Raw genomic sequence first — 27,352 nt, forward strand, 5'->3', positions numbered from 1 at the left:
GAGAGGGAGAGAGAGGAGAGGAGAGGAGAGGGGGAAGAGATGGACAGCTCAGTGGAGAGGAAGTGTGAATGTTAGGTTAATGTGAAGATGATGAGATATACTGTAGCTTGGTGGGTAAGATGGGAGCATAAGAGATGTAAGCTGTAAGAGATGCTGTTAGGTGGGGAATGTTTTATAATGCACTAAGACTGTTTCCTAAACATAATCTTCTTAAAAGAATTTGTAAAGAGTACTTGTGTCACTTTTGGGTGCATGTGTGACTATGCATGCACAAGTGTGTCTGCATGTGTGTATGTGTGTGTGTGTGTGTGTGTGTGTGTGTATGTCTTTGTGTCCACTCTTGTTTGTTTGGCATTCAAGGAGATGGCCGAAGGGTGGGGGTAAGGGGCGCCTTTCATTATGTTTGAGCGCTCCCCCTTTCTGTGTCACTCACTCACACACACACACACACACACACACACACACACACACACACACACACACAGAGGCAGCTGAATTGCCCTATTGACTGAATTCTCAGCGTGTCGCTACACAGAAGAACCCGGATGGAATAGAACAGAGTAGGGGATACTGATTCTCTCTGTGTGTGTGTGTGTGTGTGTGTGTGTGTGTGTGTGTGTGTGTGTGTGTGAGCATGCGTGTGGCGAAGCGGTGAACATGTGCACGGAAGTTTAAAAACACAGCAGAGGCTGCCACCCCGCAGGAGAAAGAGGCTGCCCGTGAGCAGCTCCGTGTGTCCTTGCAGGAGCTCCCCTGAGCCTCACCCTCTCCCTCTCCGTCCCACCGCTGCTGAGGTGAGTGCCCACACCATGCTCATGAGAAGCTCTTATACGCTCTTACATCAGTGTTGTAGCGCCTACAGCACAGAGCAGAGAGGACGTGTAAACTGTTCGATGCCTTCATTTCTTAAAAGTGTATTCTACATGTTTGACTGCGTATAGTATACATGTTCGACTCCGTAGTTTCCTAAAAGTGTACTTGTTTGACTCCGAAGTTTCTCAAAAGTTTGACTCATACAGTAGCACTTTTTTCACTGCCAGTCAGATGTGTGCCCAGTGCTTTTTTGTTATGTTTTTTTATGGAGCAATAATACAATTTTACACACACACAGTGACAAGTAGTACTTTGAATGATCTTATTCATAGGAAAAGTGTACATAAAACTTGACTGTTTAGTATTCCGTTCTCAAACTGATGAATGAATTCAATTAAATTAGCTACAGGTGAGTACTGGCTCCTTGAGTTATGCACAATGTATTTGTAGGTGGTGTTGGCAGCGTTTCACAGGAATCAGCAGACATTTATCAAACGATATCAGCTATCTGATTCTATGTTCAGTTCTATGAACATAATTGAATTTATCATGTCCCAGAAAAATAATGTTGTGTGTATGCACAAAGTATATCTGGCATGACTGCACATGACTCCAAAGAACTTTCTGGATTAGCTCTGGTACTGCAGCACACAGATAAGAGGACGGACACAGAGACAGGTGCTATTAACCCTTTGCTTCATGGGATTACTTTAACCATGCGCGTGAAAGGCCACGACTCCTGCTAACACGCCAGGACAAGGAGAACTACGGCTCCATCTGAACAACAACTGTGGGGATTATCCTCTATCAATCCCACTGCTTGTGTCATATTGGTTAATTTATTTGCATATTTTTTTTCCAATTACAAATATAACCCCTTTCCACTGTACTGTGGTCTCACCTCCCAGTGCTCACCTCAAGTGACTACTGTGATGGGATGCTGTCAACAACAGGTGACACTGAAATTCAGAATCAGACTGGCCCCAGACTCTGCATCTATCAGTCACATATCATCTCAGCAATAATTAATGGTTAGGCTTCAAATAATTGTACAGTTACATAAATTCTATTCATTAGGAAGTTGCTTTTATCCAAAGTGCCAAAGCTTGATTGTTGTTCCACAACTAAAACTAATTTACGAGACCTTGGAGTAAGCACAGCACTCAATCTGGCAGTATATAGAGAGCAAGTAAATAAATGCATAGTAACTTCAAGTCAAGAATGGTACTGAAATTAAATTAATTTAAAGAATAAATTAGCAAACAAACAGACAATACAAATGAGTCGATAAGGAGTGGAGAATATTCATTCACAGGATATTAACTGTAACAGCAGGCATATTGATAACTGTTTGTACTGTATGTGTTCCACTATAAGAACAGTATAATATTTTTTAATTCTGTTGCAATTGTAATTCTTATTTAAACTAATCAAGTGTTTTTGTTGGACATCTAAATTATCTAAATTGTAGTTTTAAAGCATTAGATCATTAGATCATTAGATACGGCTTTCACTCCTTCAACAAGCAAACCTTATAAGAACAAAATTGACCTGCAGAAAGACTATATTTGATGCTAAGATGTAAGGTATTTAGATACAGTTACATCATTTGGAGATGAGGGTCAATGCAAGCCTCTGTGAAACATTTTGTGATGAGTAATCGTGTATTTGGGACTAATTTGACATTAGGTCCACTGTTTGACAGTATGTGTGTGTATGTGTGTGTGTGTGTGTGTGTGTGTGTGTGTGTGTGTACATGTGCGTCTGTGTATATATGTGTAAACAGAGATAGAGAGAGAGGAGAGAGAGGGAGGGAGGGAGGGAGGGAGGGAGAGAGAGAGAGAGGGGGCATAATGTGTACTAACCAGGGCATGGGCCACACACGCATGCGCATACTCACAGGCACACAAAGCTGTGTTTGTCAGTGGTGTCTTTTGTTCCTTTGATCTGAGCCTTAAAACAAAGCATGCTTGTATATGAGCGAGGGAGAGGGAGCAACAGTGTGAGAGCAGAGGAGAGAGACAGAATGAGCAAGAAAGAGAGAGAGTGAGCGAGAAGCTAAGCAAGAAAGAGTAGGGATGAATGAGCACGAGAGAGTGAGCGGGAGAGAGAGCAAGAGAGCGAGAGAGAGAGAGAGAGAGAGAGAGAGAGAGAGAGAGAGAGAGATGAGTGGCAGTGGGGGGGGGGGGGGCTAAGCATCCATACTTGTTCTCTATATCCTAAAAAGCACAAACCTCAATTCCAAGGTTTGAGGTCGGGTAAAGAGTCTTTTCTGACTGTAGGGTGGCTAGCTACATGCAGATGTTATTGAGACGCACCTGTTCAATAGACCAGTCCCTTATGCAACACCATAGAAGATGCACTGCACAAGGCATCAACAGAAGCCTGTAGTCCAAGAAAGGGGGCAAATTGAGAGGTGAATACGACCATTGTGAGTCCATTGCATAACTGGAATGGGACTAATTGCTTATGTAATTGTGACTGACTGTGCTGGTTGCATGTGGCATACATCGCATGTCAGAGTGTGTTTTCGGCTCTTTTCAGGACGTGTTTGGGGAACATACAGTCCATACACACACTGGGGCCGGGTATCTCTCCATCTCTTTGCTTAAACTGACCTTACTTGGCCTGGGTGTGCTCTCTCTGTTTCACACACACACACACACACACAGACACACACAGACACAGACACAGACACAGACACAGACACACACAGACACACACACACACACACACACACACACACACACACACACACACACACACACACACACACACAGCCATTCTAACACAGACAAGCATGTATATGGAGGTACACACACATACACATTTAGTCGCTCTCTCACATGCATAAAAAGAGAGGGAAAGCAAGATAGAAAGTGTAATATCTTTAGATAAAGCACTGACAAAAAAGAGGAGAGCACAATGTGCAACAATGGGAGATGGAGTGTGAACGAGAGCGCTGGGCCTCTCATTAGCAACCCGATGTGTTCAATCCTGCTCCTGTTTTCTTTTTTCCCCCTTCCTTCCCTTCTCTCTTTCTCTCCATCTCCTGTTTCCCTCTCTCTCTCTACATTTGAAAAAGGTCACCACAAGTTGACAGAACACTTTCCCTCTTTCTTCCCGCCCCCCTGATAATGTCAGAGCATTTTGCCAAGGTATACCCTTACCAAAAAGAGCCGCGATACCATCTCACTATTTTTCCTCCCTCCCCTCCCTCCCAAGCCCTCTCCCTGTCCTTTCTAAGTAGTCTCTTTGTCTTGCCTGCTTACAAATGTCTGCACTCATTAACATTCCACCTGTCTTGCGTTCACCGCTGTCTGCCTCCTTCTTGTTCGGTCCCTTTCTCAGCTGATCTCGATCTCACAGCCTTGCAGCTCTCGGATGGGTAAACCAGCTGACTTATGTTGGACGCATACTACACATTTGAAAAGGTCTTAGTTTCTCAAAAGTAATTTTCTAGGAATTTAATGCATTGTGATCTGTAAACTGTTAAATAAAATAGCAGAGTTGTTTTGTCTTACTATGGAGAGATACTTATAATGCAATGTTCACAATTCAACTTAATTTCCATCGTTACTTCATTGTTACTTCATGTTACTTTCAGAGGCAGACATTCCTGGTTCCAAAGAGTAAAAGTCCTGCCAGATATTCTTTCTACCTGTGCACTAGGTGATATCACTAATTATCTGATCTACCTGGCAGCTAATTAGGATGAGCTGGTTTCCAAAATGGATGGATCAAATACTTGGCACTTTTACTCTTTGGAACCAGGAATGCCAGCCTCTGGCTACTTTGATACATACTTCTATACTTTTCACAGTAAATCATACTGAAACCTGTGAGTCAGTTTTTGCTTTGCCCATAAAGAAATAAAGCAAACCCCTGCGTAACACTTCAAGCAGGTCTCACTCCACTCCATTCCAATACAACAATACAAGTCTCACTTAACAGTATCTCTCTTCTTATCTCTTCTTGCTGCTTATTTGGTGACCTCCTCACGCTTTAAACCAAGTAGTCTCACTCTAAAGCATCAATCTATTTTCTTCTAACATAATTAATTGACTTCTTAAGTTTACACGTCTGTAGGAATTTCCCTGCTGTTGATCTCTTGATCCAGGTCAAGCTCCCCAATCCAATCAGACACCTTGGTTTCCTGTCCTTCTCTACAGATGACGCTGGCGACCCCTCCGTCATCGCGGGGGGCCTCCCACCAGAAGGTATGCCACTCCCAGACACAGACGGACGTGCTGAAGCCCCTGCTGGGCGGGGGATCTGGGGGCCACCACTCGGCCGCGGGGCGGCGGCGGCGACGCGTGCTCACCAAGGACGGGCGGAGCAACGTGCGCATGGAGCATGTGAGCGGGCGGGGCGCGCTCTACCTCAAAGACCCCTGGACCACCTTTGTGGACATGCAGTGGCGCTACAAGCTCATCATGTTCTGCGCCACCTTCGTGGGCACCTGGTTCATCTTCGGACTGCTCTGGTACCTGCTGGCCTTCCTGCACGGGGACCTGCTAGGTGAGAGATGGAGAGAGAGGAGGGATAGGAGTGGATAAGTATGCCTATGCAGGGCGGTGGCACTGTGCTGAATAAAGAGCCGGCCTATGCAGGGCAGTGGTACCGTAGTGGATAAGGAGCTGGTCTATGCAGGGCGGTGGTACCGTAGTGGATAAGGAGCTGGTCTATGCAGGGCGGTGGTACCGTAGTGGATAAGGAGCTGGTCTATGCAGGGCAGTGGTACCATAGTGGATAAGAGCTGTCCTAGCATGGAGTAGCCCGTGGTTTTGATTCCTGGCTGCAGCTGTTGTGCCCTTGGGCAAGGTACTTTACCCTGACTGTTCCTGGGCGACTGGCCCTTGTAATAACTGATACAGTATATGTCAGTCGCTTATGGGAAGCCCTTTTGCAGGTATCCAATGTAGTTTTGGATATTTTGGTGACTCTAGAGCTCCCCCTGAAGTTGTAAAAATGTACATACGCCATGGTAACCTTAAATAGCCTACTTTTTTTCCCCCCTGGACACGCACATGTGTATTCATATTGGACTAACAGAAAACACAAGGAAGGTCTAGAAACAGGCAAAGACAATCTCCACAGGGCTACAGTATGTCTACTGACCAGATCATGACTAGCAACAGGTGAGCACAATCTCCACAGGGCTATGTCTACTGACCAGGTAATGGTTCACCATTCTCGCGAGATGTGTCCGGCTCGCCATCAGCCAAGTTGAAAGGCTGGTTTTCCTCCTGCAAGTGCTGCTTTAACATTTGAATTAATCACACTCCTGTCTACAATGACATTTTAGATATTAGATATTCATAATATAGTCAAATACTGTCAGAATGACTGTTACAGATATCCACATGACAATTCTTTTTAATATTGTGCATTAAAAATAAAAAAAATGGACATAATTTGGCAGAATTATGAATAAATATAAATTGCCATCATTTACAAAAAAACCTTCATTAGAACACGTGTTGCATTGTATTTCATTTTATAGAAAGATGCACCAGTGCAGACTGTTGTAACCATGGCTTGTTGGCAACCGGTGGTAGCTATGGATATTTAATATTGCAGGCTAAAACTGGTGAAGAAGCTTGCACTTACTGTGATTTGTTGTGCCATAGAAATTAAGAGGGATGATTATACTTTGCCTTTGTAGAATCCAACAGGGTGAGTTTTCGAGACACCATTTGCAGCACCTTCATCTTAAAGAAAAAATGGATAGATTCTGCATAGAAGCATAAAAAGATAATGTTTTATGTTATGATGGCTTTAAAGGATTGGTTTGATGTAAACACACCTAGCCATGTAGCAGCGCATAGAGCCATGTCACAATACGTCTGCACAACGCTACACAAAATCAAACTTGTCCACTGATTTGAAACTACCGGAATTTGAAGAAAGTAATGCTCTGACTCCAGTAACAGTCTTTATTGTAACCTCTCTGTACACTTAAAATGTTTTTAATACTTTGATTTGATGTAGGGACCTTCTCTGCTGTGCAAGTGTAAGGCTATTTTGAACTTCAGAGGGTTGAATAGTGATTTATTTTGAAGTGGCTTTGTTCCTGCTCCTACAAGTTATAAGCGTTTCCTTGATAATGCAAAGAAAAATCTAGCAAAATGAAAGCAATTTTGCTCTCAAACCTGTCTGTGTTTACACCAAACCAACCCTATTCTGAAATAGTCATTGAATCAATTTAGTTTTCAGTATTTTTCAATAATTGCTCTGACTGAATTCCCAAATGTAGCCCTGATCTGGCTGTCTCACACCACATGATGCAGATACAGTAGTTAATGCTGTTGGTGATGGTGGTGGCATAGTGGTCAAGGAGTTCGGCTAGCATGGAGTAGTCCGGAAAAGATGAAGGTTCAATTCCTGGCTTCCACTCTGTGGCAAGTTTTGATGGGGCGGCCAGGCTGGAGAGGAGTGGCACGTAAACATAACATTTGAACAGTAAAACATAATACATATTAAAAGATTTAAATTCAATATGAAATTATGCATTATTAATAACCTTTTTATGTAAAGAATAATTTAAATACACAATGTGACATACCGTATGAAGTAACAAACAACTTAAGCAGGCTATAGAACATCTGAAGCACATAACTTTGTAGATGCAATGGAGCGAGAGTGGAGAGTAGACTATTTTTAAGTAAAGCAGTAGTGAACTAGATGTGCATGGAGAGCAACTTCATTATAATGGAAGAAATGGGTTCTTGAGTCCAGTAATACATGCATAGCATTGCAATGTGTACCAAAAAAATATAGCCTTGATAATTTGCCCAGCATCAAATTAGGCCTGTTCGGCCTGTAATCGCAATCATGTATTTAGGACGACGTTAAAAACGTGACATCGCAAAAATAAAGCTTTATTTATTTTACAAAAAGTCAACGTTTTGCACTTCATTCAGTCATGTTTAATCAAGAGGATGGTCACAAGATAAATGTGAAAGTGAGGTTTTTCTCTTTATCCCAAGGAGGTTACAGAGGTCTACAAGAAAAGCCAGATGGCAAAAGTTGCAGGGACAATGTAATCTCTTGTAATGTAATCGACAAAATAGTCACTTTTGATCAAAAGTGTCTTAACTGAATATATTCAAATGTAACGTATGAAAACTGACTGATTTTATTTGTTAGTCATACATGGACTTTCCCCAGCAAATTGGGGTCAATAATCCTTAAAAACTCTGGAAGATTCCCAAACCGTTGTCCTCATCCACATGTTCAATGCTTCCTACGCCCATGAGGTGAGATATGGAGAAGATATTGAGGGAAACAAACAAAGGGAAAGACAAAGCGATAGGAAGGTGAAGATACAATGCCTCTTCTGTGGAGACTTGAGGTGAGAGATGCAGGCGGTGCTCCCTTCCATCCTGCATAAGTGTGTAGGGTTCAACCTCCACCTAGACATACAGTATATCTCTATTCCTCCTCTCTGTGTGTGTGTGTGTGTGTGTGTGTGTGTATAGAGTTCGATCCTCCGGCAAACCACACAGTGTGTGTGATGCAGATGCAGACACTGACGGGGGCCTTCCTGTTCTCCCTGGAGTCACAGACCACGATAGGCTACGGGTACCGCTGCATCACAGAGGAGTGCGCGCCCGCCATCATCCTCCTTATCCTGCAGCTGCTCATCACCACCGTCATGGAGATCTTCATCACGGGAACCTTCCTCGCCAAGGCCAGTGCACACTGCACAGCGAGTGTGTGTGTGTGCGTGCGTGCGTGCGTGCGTTTATGTTATTATGTGTGTATGGGTGCCATGGAGATCTTCTTCACCAGAACCTTCAGTGTGTGTGTGTGTGCATACCACATCATTGATATGTAGTCTGACAGATCTATACAGTCCTTAGCACTATAGAATATCTTTATCTTTATATTTACAACATTGGAGGGTGCTGTGGTGCAAATGGTTACATCGCCCGTACCACATACACTTACACATCATATTCAACAACATACAGTACATACAAATTACAGTGATAATTTGCCTGATTTGATGATTATTTCACTCACCACACGCTTGATGGTGTGTTCGCCCCTTCCCGATCTTTCACCAACAGGTGGCACGACCGAAGAAGCGAGGCGAGACGGTTCGGTTCAGCCAGCACGCGGTCGTCTCCAGTCATGACGGCCGGCCGTGCATCATGATCCGCGTGGCCAACATGCGCAAGAGCCTGCTACTTGGCTGCCAGGTGGGCAGGGAGGGTTACCAGGGTTACCAGTGGAGGGTGGGGGCCCATTACCAGGGTTACAAGTGGAGGGAGGGGCCTGTAACCAGGGTTACATGTGGAGTGAGGGGCCTGTTCCGGGGCCAGGGTTATATGGGGACTTTTTTCCCCTAAACTAAAAAAGAAAAAATTGGGGTAAAACATCAAACTGGTCTTTACACTAAATTCATCAGGCTCCAAAAAATCTTCAAAAAGTAAAGAAAAATATTTTTTTCAGCTTGCCATTCCCCGCACCGTCCCTTTTATTTGCCAAGCGAGCTTAGGAACCCTGAAAGGCGCTATATAAATTTAAGTCTTTATTATTATTATTGCTATGTAATCCCATAGAAGAAATGTACATTTGTAATCTTAATTTGTACATTTAAATTCAAATAAAGCATTTGTGTGGATGTGTGTGCGTGCCTGTGTTTGTGTGGCTGTGCGTGTGTGCCTGTGTCTGTCTGTCAAAGGTGACGGGTAAGCTGCTGCAGCCATGCGTGGCTAAGGAGGGGGAGACGGTGCGGCTGGAGCAGCGGAACGTGGCCTTCAGTGTGGACACAGCCAGCGAGAGCCCCTTCCTCATCCTCCCCCTCACCTTCTACCACATCATCGACAGCAACAGCCCGCTACGCGCTTGGGCCGCCAAGGGTACGCAATTGTGTGTGTATATCAATGACGGAGTGGATGGACGGAACAGTGTGTGTGTGTGTGTGTGTATATGAGTGACGGAACAGTGTGTGTAAATGTGGGAAAGGATGGAACAGTGTGACCCCTAAACTATCTAAAGCCACATGAACACAATTCAGGTTCAGGTTTCAAGGGTGTACCCCTGTATGTATCACTAGTGCGTGGTTATTGTAACCTTACATGCAGTGATACAATGGCAGTTGGCCTACCATCATTTCCAGACTCTTCACTGCACTGCAGCTTATTTTAACTGCACAACAGTTGCTGTTTCTCTAACACAAACTACTTTTAGCTTGTTTCATTGCATAAAGATGTCCATATTAATGTATGCTAATATTGTCTTTTGTGAAACTACTATATGTCCATTCAGTTGACTGATGCGCGAACATACAATTGGATAAACACCGGGGGTGCATACCATAGCCTATGCATAGGTGGCTGTACTTTGTCTGTATACTTGAACATTTATACCTGCAGGTGGCCTTTACCCATGACATCCCTTCCCAAATGCCCACAAACACAGCATTTAACTTTTACAACACTGGCTGTAGGCTAAAAGGTCAACGTTGGCCACACATGGCTGGTAAGGTGACGGAAACATCAGCATTATTTTACTGAGCTTCTTGTCATTAGGTCTTGTGCCTAGCTTTAAAAAGCTGTTCCAGTGGTGAGGGTGCATAAAGCAATCTATTGAGGTCTGGGAATTGCACTTAAAGTTACTCGGTTAGGCTGGGAGGGCTAACCAGTGCCACATTTGTGACGAGTTGGTCGCGCCTGTTCGGTGGCTGTCACACTTATAAATGGCTTTGCAAGAAGTGCATAGAACATAACCAGCATTGATGTCATCTTCTTGAAGACCCTCTCCAAATGCTTTGTTTTTTCCACAATGGAATTTTGGAAGTGACCTTGGCATTGTATACAAACATACAGTGCTAACGCTCTCTCCCCACTGCTTTCCCTCCCGTTAGGTGGAGGCTGGTCAGACCCCGAGCTAGCTGACTTTGAGCTGCTGGTGATGATGAGTGCCACGGTGGAGCCCACCTCCGCCACCTGCCAGGTGCGCACCTCCTACCTGCCAGACGAGATCCTGTGGGGGTACGAGTATCCACCCGTCGTCACCCTCTCTTCCTCCGGCAAGTACGTCGCCGACCTTGCCTACTTCGACAAGGTCGTCAAGACCAAAACCCCGCCCATCTTCAAGGAGACGACGGCGCCCACACCTAACTGCCAGGGTTACTCGAGTGGTGGCGGAGAGGGAGGGGAGGGGACGGAGGGGGCGGACCCGGAGAAGATCCTTCTGGAACAGAGCTACCGGGAGCGAGCCGGGGAGGAGCGAGCCGTCAGGGCGAGGGAGACCAGCCCGCTCAGCGTACGAATCAGCAATGTCTGAGTGTGCGCAAACACACACACACACACACACACACACACACACACACACACACACACACACACACATTTATGCATATGTTTGTTTGTTTGCGTGTGTGAGATATCAGGAGTGACCCTCTGCATCAGCAACGTCTGAGCATGCACACACACACACACACACACACACACACACACACACACACACACACACACACACCAACACACACACACACACACACACACAACCTGAGTGTGTACATATGTATATGTTTGTGTTTGTGAGTGTGGCAGAGGTGCAAATACACACACACACACACACATGTTCACATTTGCATACCTACAGTATATACACACTGATGGCAACACACACACACACACACACACACACTGAAGATTTGAAGTTTTGTTGCTGTACCTCATGGGAGGATGGTGTGACAGGCATTATGTTTGTAGAATTGCAAAATGAGATTCAGGTAACTATGAAAAAGCAGAGATGAGAAAAAAATAGAGAGAGAAAGAGAGGAAGACAGGAAGATTGGGGTGGGTGGGGTGGGAGACACACATACACAGATGATGAATCAGTAAATGAATGTATGAGGAACGATGGCAGGTAGGGACTGATTGGCGAGTGCATCTGGCAACGGCCAGATCGCAGGTCTCACAAGATGGACAACGCTGTCATGGACGCACCTTCGACTCAATCCATGGACTTAAGTGATGTGATGTAGCAATGATCAATAGGAAAAGAATGTAGATTACTTTTTTAAATGGAGCTTTTTATTGTTGTTCCTAACAAAGCACTTTAGGTAACATCTCAAAAGAGTAGCGCCTGGCTGCCCTCCCCTCGGAAAAAATCAGTTACAGATGCCAGTAAAAATACTAAAGCACTTTAAATGACTAGGACTGTAAACACAACTACTGGATAATGAATATGTGAACAAAAATGTAAATAAAATTGTTTGAATATATTTGGACCTATCTGCTCTAAACTGTTTGAATGTCTGTGTTTGGTGTTGGTAGACTGATAAAGTTGACTGATATTTAGCGAAGGCCTTCATCCAAAGAGAAACGGACCTGTTCGTGCAGTGTGACTTCATCCGGTGTCACGGTTTGCAATGGCGGGAATGGAACAAGGGTTGACCTAATTGTCAATATGTGACATTATGACTGGTCCACTTGTCAAGAGCAATTTCTTTCTTCTTCATCAACTTTGAACCACAACTTTGTTTAGAAGGCTATGTTCATTAGTCTTTAGCTGCCATTACGTGTGCCAATCAAGAGTTAATGATAGCTAACATCAGTGCTCGAATTATCTTTGGTCTTTAACTCATTCGCTGCCAGCCATATTCAGCCCCCCATACTGCCAAACATTTTACAGCATTTTGACCTCCGAACAGTGAGCTTTATGACTATGTAAACACCAAAACTACCACAAGAAAGAGTAGACTCTCTTCTTCCTTCAGGAAAAAACAGTTTGTTTCCACCTTTTTCCGTTCTTTAATAATCTTTAATTTCCGTTCTTTAAAGAGGAACTATGCAGGATTGGCGATTTCATCTCTGGTTTCTGTTTCGTTTTTCGTTTTCGCTCGTTTTATGCTTGCATTTTCTCTGCAGAGCTTCCTCGACAGCTTTAGCGTGTATATTTATACATGTATAGGCTATATTTAAATATATAAATTGCAAGCGTGGTTCTTCGTCTCAGACTTCCAGATGTAAACAAGGAGCGATCGTCTCCTGCAGAAAGTTGCATAGGGTCTCTTTAAGAATAAGCTTTGCTAAAAACACCTGTTTTTGACTAAAAAATGGAGAAAACAATCTTTTTGAGAAATTCAACTTTTTAACATTAGTGTTTTCCATCCTTGATGTAAGAAGTAAGCATATTTATTCGCTGGACCCAAGGGGGCAGGAATATTCCCAGAAGTAGAAACACGCTGGTGATCAACCCTCTGCTAACTCCCATGGATGGCCATAGATTGCAGATTTTTTGGCATTCCCATGACTTAATGTAACATATGCCCTGTGTCGCCCTTATAGCTTCAGTGTATTAAGAGAACAACGGAGTCTGTTTGTCCATTTCTTTTAGGTCTATGGCTGGGCCGCGTGCTGTAGTGTGCGATCGGTAGTGGTGGTGTTTGCTGTGGCTCTGCAGGAGGATACTAATCGTCCAAATGGCACTGGCGCCACCTAGTGTTTTGGATCGCTAGTACAGTCTGTTTACAAGCCTGAGTTTTAATGAAGCGTAATTGATGTCTATACACATCATTGGCAGTAAATGTAAATATTTAACTTGACGTCTATAGACATCAATGGCAGTGAATGAAAAATGCTGGGTTATATTCTCTACCCAACTGCTGGGTTTAGGCTGCTGGGTCATTTTGTGGAGTTGTTTTTACTCAAGTTCTGTTATTTTCGGTAACCCAGCTTTCTGGGTTGTAAAACAGTGCCCCTCCTCTCCCCCACTACACTACCCAGCATAGGGTTGCTTTTACTCAGCTACATAGTTAAAATTTGAAAAGAAAAATCGTTATTCTTCCAACCGTCCAGTCCAGCAGTTGCTGTCAACATGCAATGGAAATCAGGCCATTTCGTGTGGTATGTATCTGCTTTTAACCTTTATTTTATTGCATTATCATTCAAACAGATTTCACCCAGAGATAGGAGACATGTGTTCATAAGTATCCAACTACATTTAAAGCTGCCATTGGCAAGATGTTTCTGATCATATTCATTGAAACCGACAATATGCTCCAACAGAACCGAATAAATCAGCTGTTTTTTTTTATTTAAAAAAGGTTTACTGTATTCTGACACCTGCCCTGCCTGTAGCTTGTAGTTTTAGTCTATACTAACCCAACCCTGTCCCTACTAGTGTGAAAATACACTGTATGTGCTGAGTTCTGGATTTTGATGTTGCCCAGCAGCCACATGAATTCATTTATGTGGATGAGGCAGGTTTCAATCTAGCCAAAAGCAGGTGCCGGGGCCGTAATGTAGTAGGACAAAGGGCCATTGTCATTATAGTGCATGAAAATGCACTATACTGTTCTTCCAAAATCTTCTTATTATAGTGCATGAAAATGCACTATCTTGTTCTTCCTAGGTTTCTTATTACAGTGCATGAAAATGCACTGTACTGTTCTTCCTAGGCTTTTTATAGTGCATGAAAATGCACTATATTGTTCTTCCTAGGTTTCTTATTCCACTTCTTCTAACGCTCGCAATTCAGCTTGAACCGTTTAACGTAGAAACTTGATTCAAACTTTGCTACGTAGGTCTTACTTAGGAGACCTGTGCAATGTATTTTTCAACTTTGTAACTTTTATACTTAAACTATAAATTAAAAATGATTAAACATTTCCCCATAGACTTAACATTGCTCATTATGACATCACGGCAGCAATTAGAATGTTACGCCAGGTGGCCAGTCCAGGTGCAGCAGCTCCCTCTCTCTCTCTCAGGCTACATACACTGGATCTCTTAAGACTAGCCAGTTAAATTGATTACACCTGTATCTGTATCCACTACTCTCAGTAGAGAGCTGTGTCTCTCCATTCTACAAGAATATAAGGCACATTCCATCCAACTTTCTATCCATTCATCTTCTTCAGACCATTCACTCATCCACCCATTAAACTGTCTATCAACATCTATTAAACAATCTGCCTATCAACATCCATTAAACTCTCTGTCTATCAACATTAATTAGACTATCTACATTCAACTTTTAAACAATCTACTCCGTCTCAGGCTTTAAGCACACTCTGGCTCTCTTAAGACTAGCCAGTTAAATTGATTACACCTGTATCTGTATCCACTACTCTCAGTAGAGAGCTGTGTCTCTCCATTCTACAAGAATATAAGGCACATTCCATCCAACATTCTATCCATTCATCTTCTTCAGACCATTCACTCATCCACCCATTAAACTGTCAATCAATATCTATTAAACAATCTGCCTATCAACATCCATTAAACATTCTGTCTATCAACATTAATTAGACTATCTACATACAACTTTTAAAGTATTTACTGTGGGTCCCTCTCAAGCAGCGTTTATATGTCCTCCCTCGCTCCTCGATCCTCAATGATCTACATAAAGAAAGATAGAAGAAGGGCTAGACTATCCCATTGTTGCCGCTCCATCATTCTTTATGTAGATCAGTGAGGAGCGAGAGAGGACGCGTAAACGCTATATGAGAAGCACCTTATGTCTCAGGCTTTAAGCATACAATCTCATTAAGACTACAGATCCTGTTTCACTAATTCCTCTGTCCACAACTGTTTCAAAATAAAGGTCCTCACTGCAACAATACACTATTAAATCATTTAACCATTGAAACTACTCAACTATTTAACTGTTCAACCATTCCAACTGTCAGTTATCATCCACTATGCCTCCAGTCAACTACATGAAACCTCCATGTACCTAGCAACCAACATAGCAACCATTAAAATTAAGTGTTTATGACCGTTTCCATAGCAACCAACATGATTATACTGCAGTAACTTCTTGTTTCCTGATAGTGGCCACCATGGATACCCTAGCAACAAATGTTTCAAAATAAAAGTCCTCACTAGTAAGTTAGCTAGTTAGCATGGTTAGCATAGTTAGCATTGTTAGCATAGTTAGCATTTTTAACATAACTGCAAAAAATCATCAACTAAGTTAGCTAATCAACCTGGTTAGCATTGTTAGTAAAGTTAGCATTGCTAACATGATTAGCATTTTTAGCGTAACTGCTAGAAATCATTAGCTAAGTTAGCTAATCAACATTTTAACATGAATATAAATCATTAGTTAAGTTAGAACTGGAATGTTTCAGCTTTAAACTGTCTACCTTCACACTATCAACTCTGTAAACTATGCAACCACCATGTTTACCCTAGCTACACCTTAGTAACCATATCTACATTATCTATCTTTTTTTGCATTTTCATGCACTGGTAATTCCTTGGAATTGCATTTCTAGTTATTATTACAGTGCATGAAAATGCACTGTACCGTTCTTCCTAGGCTTCTTATTACAGTGCATGAAAATGCACTGTACTGTTCTTCCTAGTATTCTTCTTATTTTTCTTCTTCTAACGCTCGCAATTCAGCTTGAACCGTTTAACGTAGAAACGTCATTCAAACTTTGTTGCGTAGGTCTTGCTTATGCCATATGTGCTTTGTATTTTTCAACTTTGTAACTTTTATACTTTTTAAACTATTAGTTAAAAACTATTACCATTTCTCCCATAGACTTAAAGGGATATTCCGCCATTTTTGGAAATACGCTCACTTTCCACCTTCCCTCGAACAAAACAATCGATATTTACCTTGTTCCCGTTCATCCAGCCATTCTGTGAGTTTGGCGATATAACTTTTAGCTTCAGCCTAGCATAGATCATTGAATTGGATTAGACCATTAGCTTCTCGCCTGCTAGCTTCATGTTTAAAAGTGACCAAGATTTCTGGTAATTTTCCCATTTAAAATGTGTCTCCTCTCAAGTTAGGAAGTGCAATAAGACCAACTGAAAATGAAACCTGGCGTTTTTCTAGGCTGATTTGACATGGAACTACACTCTCATCACTCTCATCTGGCGTAATAATCAAGGCAACTTGCAAACGTACCATAGGCGCAGTAATATCGTACGCAGCACCTGAAAATAGTCCCCATAGACAACAAGCAGTAGTAGTGCCAGTAGTCTGCAAGTTGCCTTGATTATTACGCCAGATGAGAGTGTAGTGCATGTTGATTATCTATGCTCAAAATTAGGTCAAAGACTGCACTTCCTGAGGAGACTCAGGATCTTTGGTGTGAACAAAAAGATCATGGAGCTATTCTACAATGCAGTGCTGGAAAGTTTGATCAGATATGGGATGGCAGCCTGGTATGGCTCTCTCACAGTGCAGAGCAAAACCAAATTAGAGAAAGTAGTCAAGACCGCAATGAAAGTGGTAGGTAAACATCACTACCCCTCCCTTCAATTCATATTCGATAAAATAGTAGTAAACCGGGCACACAGTATTCTTGATGATCCTTCCCATATTCTCTACTCTGAATATGAATTACTACCATCTGGGAGACGTTTCAGAGTCAGTGGATTCAAAAGCAACCGTTACAAGCTCTCTTTTATCCCAACCTCAATAAAACTATTAAATTAATTCATGAAACAAGAACAAAAACAAACGATCAAAAACAAACGCACTATACGTGCATAGTTCATTGTGCACCTGATTGTCATGTACCTAAAATATTATATCCCTGAGTATACAGTAGGGGCGTTCTATGAGTTTTTGGGAATGTGCAATACTAAGGGAAATGTGCAATATCAGTATAGGGAGATGTGCAATATTAAGATTAAAGTAGAAGAAGGGGCTGTGCAATATAATAGTAGTAAGAGTATAGGGAATGATGACAAATGAAGGTTTTTACTGTGAACAATTCATTTATTCAGGCTCTGTATGCATATTTATTGTATTTTTAAGTATAGGGGGTTCTATGAATTTCAAAGGGAAATTGTGCAATGCCAAGGGAAATGTGCAATACCAATACTATGTGTTTTTTGAGAATGTGCAATACCAAGGGATTTGTGCAATAGGCCTATATCAGGGCAAAAAGAGGGACTGTGCAATATAATGGAGAAAAGGGGAATTATAACAAGTGATGGTTTTATAATGTAAAGAGACGTTTTAAATGCTGATCATTTATTTATTATTGTGATGAACTCAAAATGTCTTGTATCTTTGAGGTCTTAGCATAGGGGTAGGCCCATCTATGAACTTTCTGGGAAATGTGCAATATCATTGGTTAGGAGTGTTTCTCTGTTAAGTTGGAGTTATTGATTACTATGTCTGATGTGCCCACTGTAACTCCACTCTGCTGTCTTTTGTTGTCTGTGTGGTATGCGTGAATTGGTGTTTTGTTTTTATGACAAGCAGTTGTATGCAGCACTGTAATGCCCAAGACAAGTTTCCCTTCTGGGACAATAAAGTTCATCTTATCTTATTAATAGGGAGGGAAAGTGAAAACCAGCGCCCCAAGTGGTTGCGTTCCTATCGAAGAGCAGCTCCAATGTTAAGTCCCATAGACCGACTTTTAAAAAAAATACTACGCAGCTATACCAGCGATCTTATCCACCAAAAATATTTTTTAGTCTTCATACTGTAATAATCTACTAACTGTGAAAATGTCAGACCCTATTTCGCCTTAATTAAAAAAAAAACGTAATTGCTCGTTTCATTTCATAAATGGACTACAACTTCAAGTGATGTGACACCCTTCCACGACGTTACTCGCCTAGCATGGTTTGTTTATTAGCCTGTTAGCTAGTTGGTTAGTTAGTAGACAATCACACTTACTGCCAGCTCTTGTGTGAGTAGGAGCACAACACAAGTTATACCAACATAAAGGTAATTACCACGCGGTTTACATCGCTCTCTGTTATTACAAAAACATGTACAGCCAGTTCAGCAAATTGCCGTTTTGATCAGTTGGAGATGAAGCGCCCAAACTGGTGACGTCAAATGCTACTGTAGCTAGTACTGTAGTTCGTTATCACCATGTTACAAACAAACTCAAAACAATTAAACTGATCCTAAAAAATAAAGTATGACCACTAGAAGCAATAGAGCTGACCTAAATGCATAGCATATTGAGGGCATTTAACTAAGTTCCCATCATGGGCCGAGATATATTTTTTCTAAAAGAAAATCCCATCCCCTCCCGCTAGCCTCTAGGAATGCAACCACTAGATGGCGATGAGATTACTTTCCCTCCCTATGGGCCAAGACGACTCATATGAGGGTCAATTCCGGTTTCCCTGTGACGTAGTGCCACTCCCATTTAGGATTTAAACGGGAGAAATAAACGAGGGCTATGTCAAGCGTGCACGCTGGGCAGTGTGAATTTTCCGGAAGTTACGTCAGAATAGACTGTCCGAAAGTAGGGCTGTAGTCAAGACCACCTTTGTCGAGTCCAAGACAAGTCCAAGACCAGGACCGGTCGAGACCAAGTCAAGACCGAGTCCAAAGAGGTTCAAGTCCAAGACAGACCGAGTCCAAAAGACTCGAGTCCGAGTCAAGACAGAGTCCAGGACAGAAAAAAACAAGTTGCATGCATGACAGTATAAAGACAATAATTTTGGGTTATTATTAATTTTGCTGATCTAAATACCCACCCAGGATTTGTAAGTATAACCATTCCCCTTAATATCACATACTTCCCTTGAATATTATAACATAATAAAGATGCCTGGACTCGGTCAAGACCAAGAACCATATTTGGCAAGACCGGTGGCCGAGACCGAGACAAGTCCAAGTCAGATACCAGCCGAGTCCGAGACAAGTCCGAGACCATTAAAAAACGGACTCGAGTCCGGACTCGAGTCCGAGTCCGGACTCGAGTACTACAGCCCTGTCCGAAAGTCAAGCGCTCTCACTAGTTGGGTACTTCGTTTGGCGTGATTTCCAAGCGTGCATCGATGCATCTTTTTTGCCCTCAGATATCCCATAATCCATTGCGCAGCGCAGGTCAAGCTCCGCACGACATGCAAATCGTCAACACACCCACCTCCCCGAGTCAGGTGACGCCAACTAGTTAGTGCTGTCCAAATGTAGGTAGGGACGCACACTGAGGAGCAAACTAACTAAGACGCTACTGACAAGAAGGTACTATCCAGTGTGCACGCTTGACTTCTGGACACAACCCTTATCTCGGATGATGACCATTCCCTTAGCCCTACATTCAGCAATTCAAGTAACGAACACATATTCTACAAGGCACACGTCTTTCTAACATTCCCACATTGAAATCGTATTTTCCAGCGTGATAAATACAGTGGGTACGGGTTGAGAATGCACCTTCTCCCGCGGGACTCCCGAAGAGATCCCGCAGTGCGTCAAGCCGATTTTTTTCGAGGCTAAGGCAATGTACCCAAACAACCACCAGGTGGCAGAAAGTTTCAACTGCATTTAATGATGAAGACCGCATATCCGTCAATAGTCGACTCCTTAATCTCACTGAATCATTAAAATGAAGGTGATGACTGGCGAAATTATTCAAACGACACTTCAATGAACCATTGTTGAAATGAATGAAAATGGTTATAGAAATCGCCTACAGCCAGCGTTATAAGAAATATATAAGTAATAGTTAAAGTCTTCTTCCGTATTAAACAGATAGCCTACGGGACGCTCTTTGTTCCGTAGGCTATTTTAAGGAACTACTCAATGCACACACACTGGGTAAACTGGCGCGCTACAAACATTAAAATGTCAAATCATATTTATTTCTCTTTGTCGCCATGATATTGGGGGAAACGCGGAGAGGCGAGATGGTCAGTCCTCGTATTTGTTCTTCGCGTTTCGTTATAAGAAATATATAAGTAATAGTTAAAGTCTTCTTCTGTATTAAACAGATAGCCTACGGGACGCTCTTTGTTCCGTATTTTAAGGAACTGCTCAATTCACACACACTGGGTAAACTGGCGCGCTACAAACATTAAAATGTCAAATCATATTTATTTCTCTTTGTCGCCATGATATTGGGGGAAACGCGGAGAGGCGAGATGGTCAGTCCTCGTATTTGTTCTTCGCGTTTCGTTATAAGAAATATATAAGTAATAGTTAAAGTCTTCTTCTGTATTAAACAGATAGCCTACGGGACGCTCTTTGTTCCGTATTTTAAGGAACTGCTCAATTCACACACACTGGGTAAACTGGCGCGCTACAAACATTAAAATGTCAAATCATATTTATTTCTCTTTGTCGCCATGATATTGGGGGAAACGCGGAGAGGCGAGATGGTCAGTCCTCGTATTTTTTCTTCGCGTTTCGTTATAAGAAATATATAAGTAATAGTTAAAGTCTTCTTCTGTATTAAACAGATAGCCTACGGGACGCTCTTTGTTCCGTATTTTAAGGAACTACTCAATGCACACACACTGGGTAAACTGGCGCGCTACAAACATTAAAATGTCAAATCATATGTATTTCTCTTTGTCGCCATGATATTGGGGGAAACGCGGAGAGGCGAGATGGTCAGTCCTCGTATTTTTTCTTCGCGTTTCGTTATAAGAAATATAAGTAATAGTTAAAGTCTTCTTCTGTATTGAACAGATAGCCTACGGGACGCTCTTTGTTCCGTATTTTAAGGAACTACTCAATGCACACACACTGGGTAAACTGGCGCGCTACAAACATTAAAATGTCAAATCATATTTATTTCTTTGTCGCCATGGTAGGCCTATTGGGGGAAACGCGGAGAGGCGAGATGGTCAGTCCTCGTATTTATTCTTCGCGTTTCGTCATAAGAATATATAAGTAATAGTTAAAGTCTTCTTCTGTATTCTCTGCCACATTCGACAACAGCATTCAAGTTCCTTCTCAGCACGATGACGTGACTTTGCTTGCTGTTGGCCCAGATTAGAACAACATGCTCGAATTCACCAACAGAGTCGCGGCAACGTTGGTAGATACCAGTGATGCGTGGGTACGTGTCTGAACGCCCCGCCCCGCCCCGCCGTTTACAACTAACCCGACCGCAACTCGGACCGCAAAAAAAAAATATTGAAATACAGGACCCGACCCGCTTCCCGACCCGCTTATTGTAAAAAGTAGCCTAGTCTAACTTAGTCGTAGCGTCACTGAGCTATGCAAAATTGGTATCTCATATGCATGTAAAACAATAATATAGCCTATATTGCCTAATTACATATAGCCTATAATTGCTCAGAATTTGGGAAACATGCATTTAGTCTACCTTTTTTTTGTTCCGTGTCAGCATTCATCCAAAAATGTGGCTGTTTGACTCAACATTGAACATAATTAGCCTAGGATTTTCCTATACAAATTCTGTTTCAGCCGTTCCTCACATGAATGCCTTGAAGCTCTCCCAAGCATGAAATGCAGGCATAGAATATTATTAAGAAACTCTTTATTAACGTCTTCATCAATGGACCAAAAGTCCATTGCTCCGCGATTATAAATTGCAGCGAGATGAAACCTTTATTGCACGACGTGGGGAAGAGCAGACGTGGGGCTTTCCAACGAGCCACTAGGCCTATAAGTTGCGCAAGGACGCACATATTGCATGCTCATACCAATTGTAGGCTATATGCCTTGATGACATTAAATTAAGAAATATTTCCTGATTTGGGAAACTTTTAGTTTATTTTTCTTTCCCTAATACCATTCGATCTTGCTGGAAATTATCAGACTTGAGAAACACGCATTGCATCGGCAACTTCGCTGCTCAGTAGACGATTCTGCCACTTTCTGTAGAGGCCAGCAGTTCGAGATAAAAGCTGCAGATCATAGACAGAGAAAGCATATGCTCTGAGAACAGAACACAACTGCATGTCAAGTGTAGCCGAGGGTCTGTCTACGCAGAAACAACAAGTGCATTTCTACATGTTCGTGACAAAATGTGGGGGATAGAATCGCGTTTCAGTGGGAATGCTGCAACTTATGTCTTTTTCTTCTAAAGACAATTATGTACGATATAAATGACAATTTATTTTTTTTACCGACCCGACCAAACATGACCCGCATATCATTAAAAATATTTTTTTCTTGACCCATAACCGCGGGTGACCGCGGTCGCCCGCTCGATTTGGATCAGCCCGCGCATCACTGGTAGATACGGATGCCTGCTCTTCAGAGCCATCACCACAAAGGAGCACTAGAGCCTGGTGCAAAACCACCAACTGGGATGGATCGAAGGGCAAGCAAGCACTGCCACACAACGTCAAGACCTTTGTCAACACTAAGCAGAAAGTTTCCTACGATGGGGAGAAGTGGCCGCAAGGACTGCATCGATAAGATCAACGAATGCCTTCGCAAGCCCCGAAACCCTGGCGATACATTTTCTTTCCTTTAATTCAATAAAACATTGTTTATCTGAAGAACTTTTCCGAGGTTGTCTTGTCTACCAAATCCTAAACTTAAATAGAGTAAACATTTTATCTTATGAAAAAACTCTTAGGGGGAACAGTTAGGCAGCCCTTCCTCCATTATCGTAGTAGGACTATAGGCAATTTATTAGAGGGGTCAAAAAAAACTAATAAAGTAGGCTAGACTAAATGTGTCACTTTAGTGATTGGCTCTTTCAAATGCAAATTAGGTGGATGGGCTTTTGAATGGGCCTGCTGCAGGTGAGAGGACAAATCCTACGAATTTATTGTTTTTAGAAAGTGCCATTATCATTGCCATATTCTCTTAAAACATAGGCTATATATTTGAAAACGAGTTGATTAAAGGCTTCTAATGGTGTCTCTATAATATGATAAAAGCAGAGATTGAGATGTGTGTTTGGAACAGTTTTTCAAATCCCCCGGGGGTATTTAGACTCCAGGGTGTTAAGCACTCATTCACAACTGTCCCATCGCTAAATGCTCTCTTGTGTTGCGTGATCACACAAGTAGGCTATACCTGTCGTAGTGTGCTTTTAATTTGATATGCCTAATTATTATCTCCGCCAAGGATATAGGATGAACAAAGTCTATGGATTTGCTATCCAGTAGCCTAATAATTAGGCTATGTGCCACGTCCGATTTCGCAAGTGGTGTAGTAGGCTACATTTAAAAACAGACAGCCGCCTGTGAGATCCATTTCATGAAGAGCATTATTGTCTTGTGCGATCATTCCCCCTCCCCCACACTCGTCTAACCAGTTCACTACATTATAGCCTAGCCTATGCGGCACTGAGGACGACACTTGAGCCCGACACTATGTCAATGTAAAAATGTGTTTGAGTGCGCGCTGAACCACGAATTAACATATTAACTTTTCTTTTCAGCAGGCATCGCAAACATAAAAATAATCTCAAAACAGGAAATCTTTCATTTCTTTTAATAAATCGATTCATTTTGTTTTGGCGGGTTCCGGAGAGGTTCTTCGACTGGGTTTCGAACCCCGGTCGCTGGCGTACGACACCTATGCTTCAACCACATGCGCCACAACTGGATGTGAATTTCGAAAGGCTTTATTCGGGATATGTACTTGAACGTCGCCGTAGCCTACTTGAACGTCGCCGGTTAAAATGAACAAGCCTCCGTTTTAAAATAGCTTAGGCCTACACATTTTAAGTAGGCTATTCCTAGCATGTAAATGTTGCCAAAATGTCCATCTTGTCCATCTCTTTCGTCTTCGCCTTGACGTTGACAATAATAGCCTAGGCTATTCACGGAAATGCGGTCTTGTAACCGTAGCCTAATGAATTCATGAATTAATCTAAGGTTGCCTTTCGAGTAGCCTATTTCAGGTTGAATTGAAGGAAATAGTCCTTCTGATAGGCCTATAGGTTTCTAAAACCATTTTCATTCATTTCAACAATGGTTTATTGAAACGTCGTTTGATTAATTTCGCCAGTCATCACTTTCATTTTAAGGATATAGGATGAACAAAGTCTATGGATTTGCTATCCAGTAGCCTAATAATTAGGCTATGTGCCACGTCCGATTTCGCAAGTGGTGTAGTAGGCTACATTTAAAAACAGACAGCCGCCTGTGAGATCCATTTCATGAAGAGCATTATTGTCTTGTGCGATCATTCCCCCTCCCCCACACTCGTCTAACCAGGTCACTACATTATAGCCTATATGCGGCACTGAGGACGACACGACACTTGAGCCCGACACTGTGTCAATGTAAAAATGTGTGTGAGTGCGCGCTGAACCACGAATTAACATATTAACTTTTCTTTTCAGCAGACATCGCAAACATAAAAAGAATCTCAAAACAGGAAGTCTTTCGTTTCTTTTAATAAATCGATGCATTTTCTTTTGATGGGTTCCGGAGAGGTTCTTCGACTAGGTTTCGAACCCCGGTCGCTGGCATACGATATGCATCAACCACTTGCGCCACAGCTGGATGTGAACTTCAATAGGCTTTATTCTGGAAATGTACTTGAAACGTCGCCGGTTAAATTGAACAAGCCTCCGTTTTAAAATAGCTTAAACATTTCTAAGTATTCCTAGCATGTAAATGTTGCCAAAATGTCCATCTTGTCCATCTCTTTCGTCTTCGCCTTGACGTTGACAATAATAGCCTATTCACGGAAATGCGGTCTTGTAACCGTAATGAATTCATGAATTAATCTAAGGTTGCCTTTCGAGTAGCCTATTTCAGGTTGAATTGAAGGAAATAGTCCTTCTGATAGGCCTATAGGTTTCTAAAACCATTTTCATTCATTTCAACAATGGTTTATTGAAACGTCGTTTGATTAATTTCGCCAATCACTTTCATTTTAATGATTAAATGAGACGGATATGCGGAGCATTTCTCTCCCTCTCCGTTGACCAAAACGTTGCTCTGGCATCTCTGCTGGACTGACTGAGTTATAGGCTACGTCGAGTGAGAGAGCTGTGAGGTAGGCTGTAAACATTCGAAAACTCGGGCGGTCTATGTTGCCCCCTTGCGGTTGCAGTTTTCCCGATGCTTCGGGAGTCCCGATGTGCGGGAATGAAAGGAGCATTCTCAACCCGTACCATCTGTACATAGAAAAATAACTTTGTTTACGACCTGTCCCTCCTGACCTGACCAGTCTCCGCTAATTGCGCAGGCCACCTGTTATCAACGGCACACTGCTTCTGCTGCTTCTACACTGGTCTAAACCGATTACTCGTCACTGATCACGCCCAGATAGGAGGCGGAAGTGGACACCATTTCATTCCATTGAAAACCCCCTTTATGATTCATCTTAGTAACTATACGATCTTTGGTATAGAAGTTCAGATCTAAAATAAGCTCAGTGACCCACGCGGTTGGTCTGGGGAAAGATTAGATAGCGGCATGGAGTTATACACCAGTAAGTGCAGGTAAGTTGTATGCGAAAAGGAGAAGTGTAAAAACACTCATGTACATAATAAAGTTATTCAATAGAGTGAGAATCCACCACATTTTACGGACCCAAACTCGACAACTATCAGCCCAAACGAAGCGCAACAGAAAGTTTTTAAGGGCCATCTCTAGGCTTTCCCCCCGAAAATCGCACTGTTCCTACTCTAGAGGCCACAGCTCCCACCCATTTTGGCCTACCATCAAATTCTTGACCTCTCTGGAAAGCTAAGACACAGAGGCTTCAGTAGATACAATCAGAATAACTATGTGATGTACTGACACAGGGCCACAGAGGCTAGAATATATTTTTTCCTTCCTGGCGGATTGCAAGCATCTCTGAACTGACCACATATCAGTCCCTCTGAGCCTTTAGGAAACACAACTGAGGCCTAGAACCAGGTCTTGTGAAGCTGTGTGCAAAAGTAGATCAATATAACATGAAATATGAGTGCTGTACCATGCTCATGCGTTTTTTTTTGTTTTTTTTTTAACCCTATGGAAACTCCCCATAGGACTTTTAGCTATCCAAAATGCATACTGACAATCAAATGCTTACTGCACATGAACCCCTTTTAGACAGGTCATTTGCTCAACTTTTTGGGCCTAGTTTTCTGTCAAAGTTTTCTCAATGGATTCCTGGTCAGAACCCCTATTGAAACAGATTAAGACTTGGGGCATGTTAAATTTTGTCCATAAATTCAAGATGGCCGCCGTATGGGCAATTCCATATCAGTTGGAACAGGTCCGACACCATGGTCCTCAGTTTTTCCTGATTTTTGGTCAAAATGTTCCTCCATGTCTCATTAGAGGAAAACCAAAATTTTAGCTTGGTATCTTGTTTAGTTTCTGAGATATGGCTCTTCAAATGTGGATAGACGTGTCCTAAAAAAAGGCTGAAAATGCCTGTATTTAATGAGCACCACTTTTTTTAAACCCCTCTCCTGTCTTAAGCCTACCATATTATTTTCTAAAAATTTGAACACTGGGGCAGTACCCTGTTTAGTTGTCCAATGTCACAAAGGAATTATAGTCCTTCCCACCATTGAAGACTTATTCATCAAAACAAATCCATATTTTTTTTAAAGCAATGAAAAACAGAAAACCTGTTTTTGTTCTCTTATGGTCATGAATGGATAGCACTCACATTTTTTAAACTTCACATATATATAGTCCATGAGTAAGAGAACATGTTGAAAAAAAATTGAGATGGTAAGTTTTCGTATTTCGAGGCTATGGGCCTTCAAAGATGGCCAAAATGGTGTTTTTTCCTAAAAATGCCAATTTCATTGCCTTTTTTCAAGGACAAGATGAAATGCAAATCCAACAGTTCTTTTCTCCTGCAATAGTATGCCACTTCGTAAACCATGTGAATGTGGTAGATCCGACCTGTCCATTTTAATATCCCCTCAGTACATGTCTGAAGTTAGAAAAAATGA

General features: G+C 42.2%; 1 protein-coding gene across 2 annotated transcripts; it reads left to right on the forward strand.

Moving 5' to 3' along the window:
- Positions 1-640: 640 nt before the first annotated feature.
- On the forward strand, positions 641-12,067 carry LOC134059450 (ATP-sensitive inward rectifier potassium channel 10-like). 2 transcript variants are annotated; one of them, XM_062515861.1, is made up of 7 exons: positions 648-794; positions 3,899-3,971; positions 4,986-5,334; positions 8,298-8,509; positions 8,892-9,023; positions 9,509-9,686; positions 10,694-12,067. In XM_062515861.1, exons 2-7 carry the CDS (start codon positions 3,951-3,953, stop codon positions 11,113-11,115), a joined length of 1,314 nt encoding a protein of 437 aa, XP_062371845.1. In that variant the 5' UTR covers positions 648-794; positions 3,899-3,950; the 3' UTR covers positions 11,116-12,067. The 2 variants fall into 2 exon arrangements, with proteins under 2 accessions (XP_062371855.1, XP_062371845.1); XM_062515871.1 differs by lacking the exon at positions 3,899-3,971 and having other exon boundaries at positions 641-794.
- Positions 12,068-27,352: the final 15,285 nt, after the last annotated feature.

This window comes from Sardina pilchardus, chromosome 2 (genome assembly GCF_963854185.1).
Source record: "Sardina pilchardus chromosome 2, fSarPil1.1, whole genome shotgun sequence".
Lineage (NCBI taxonomy): Eukaryota > Metazoa > Chordata > Actinopteri > Clupeiformes > Clupeidae > Sardina > Sardina pilchardus.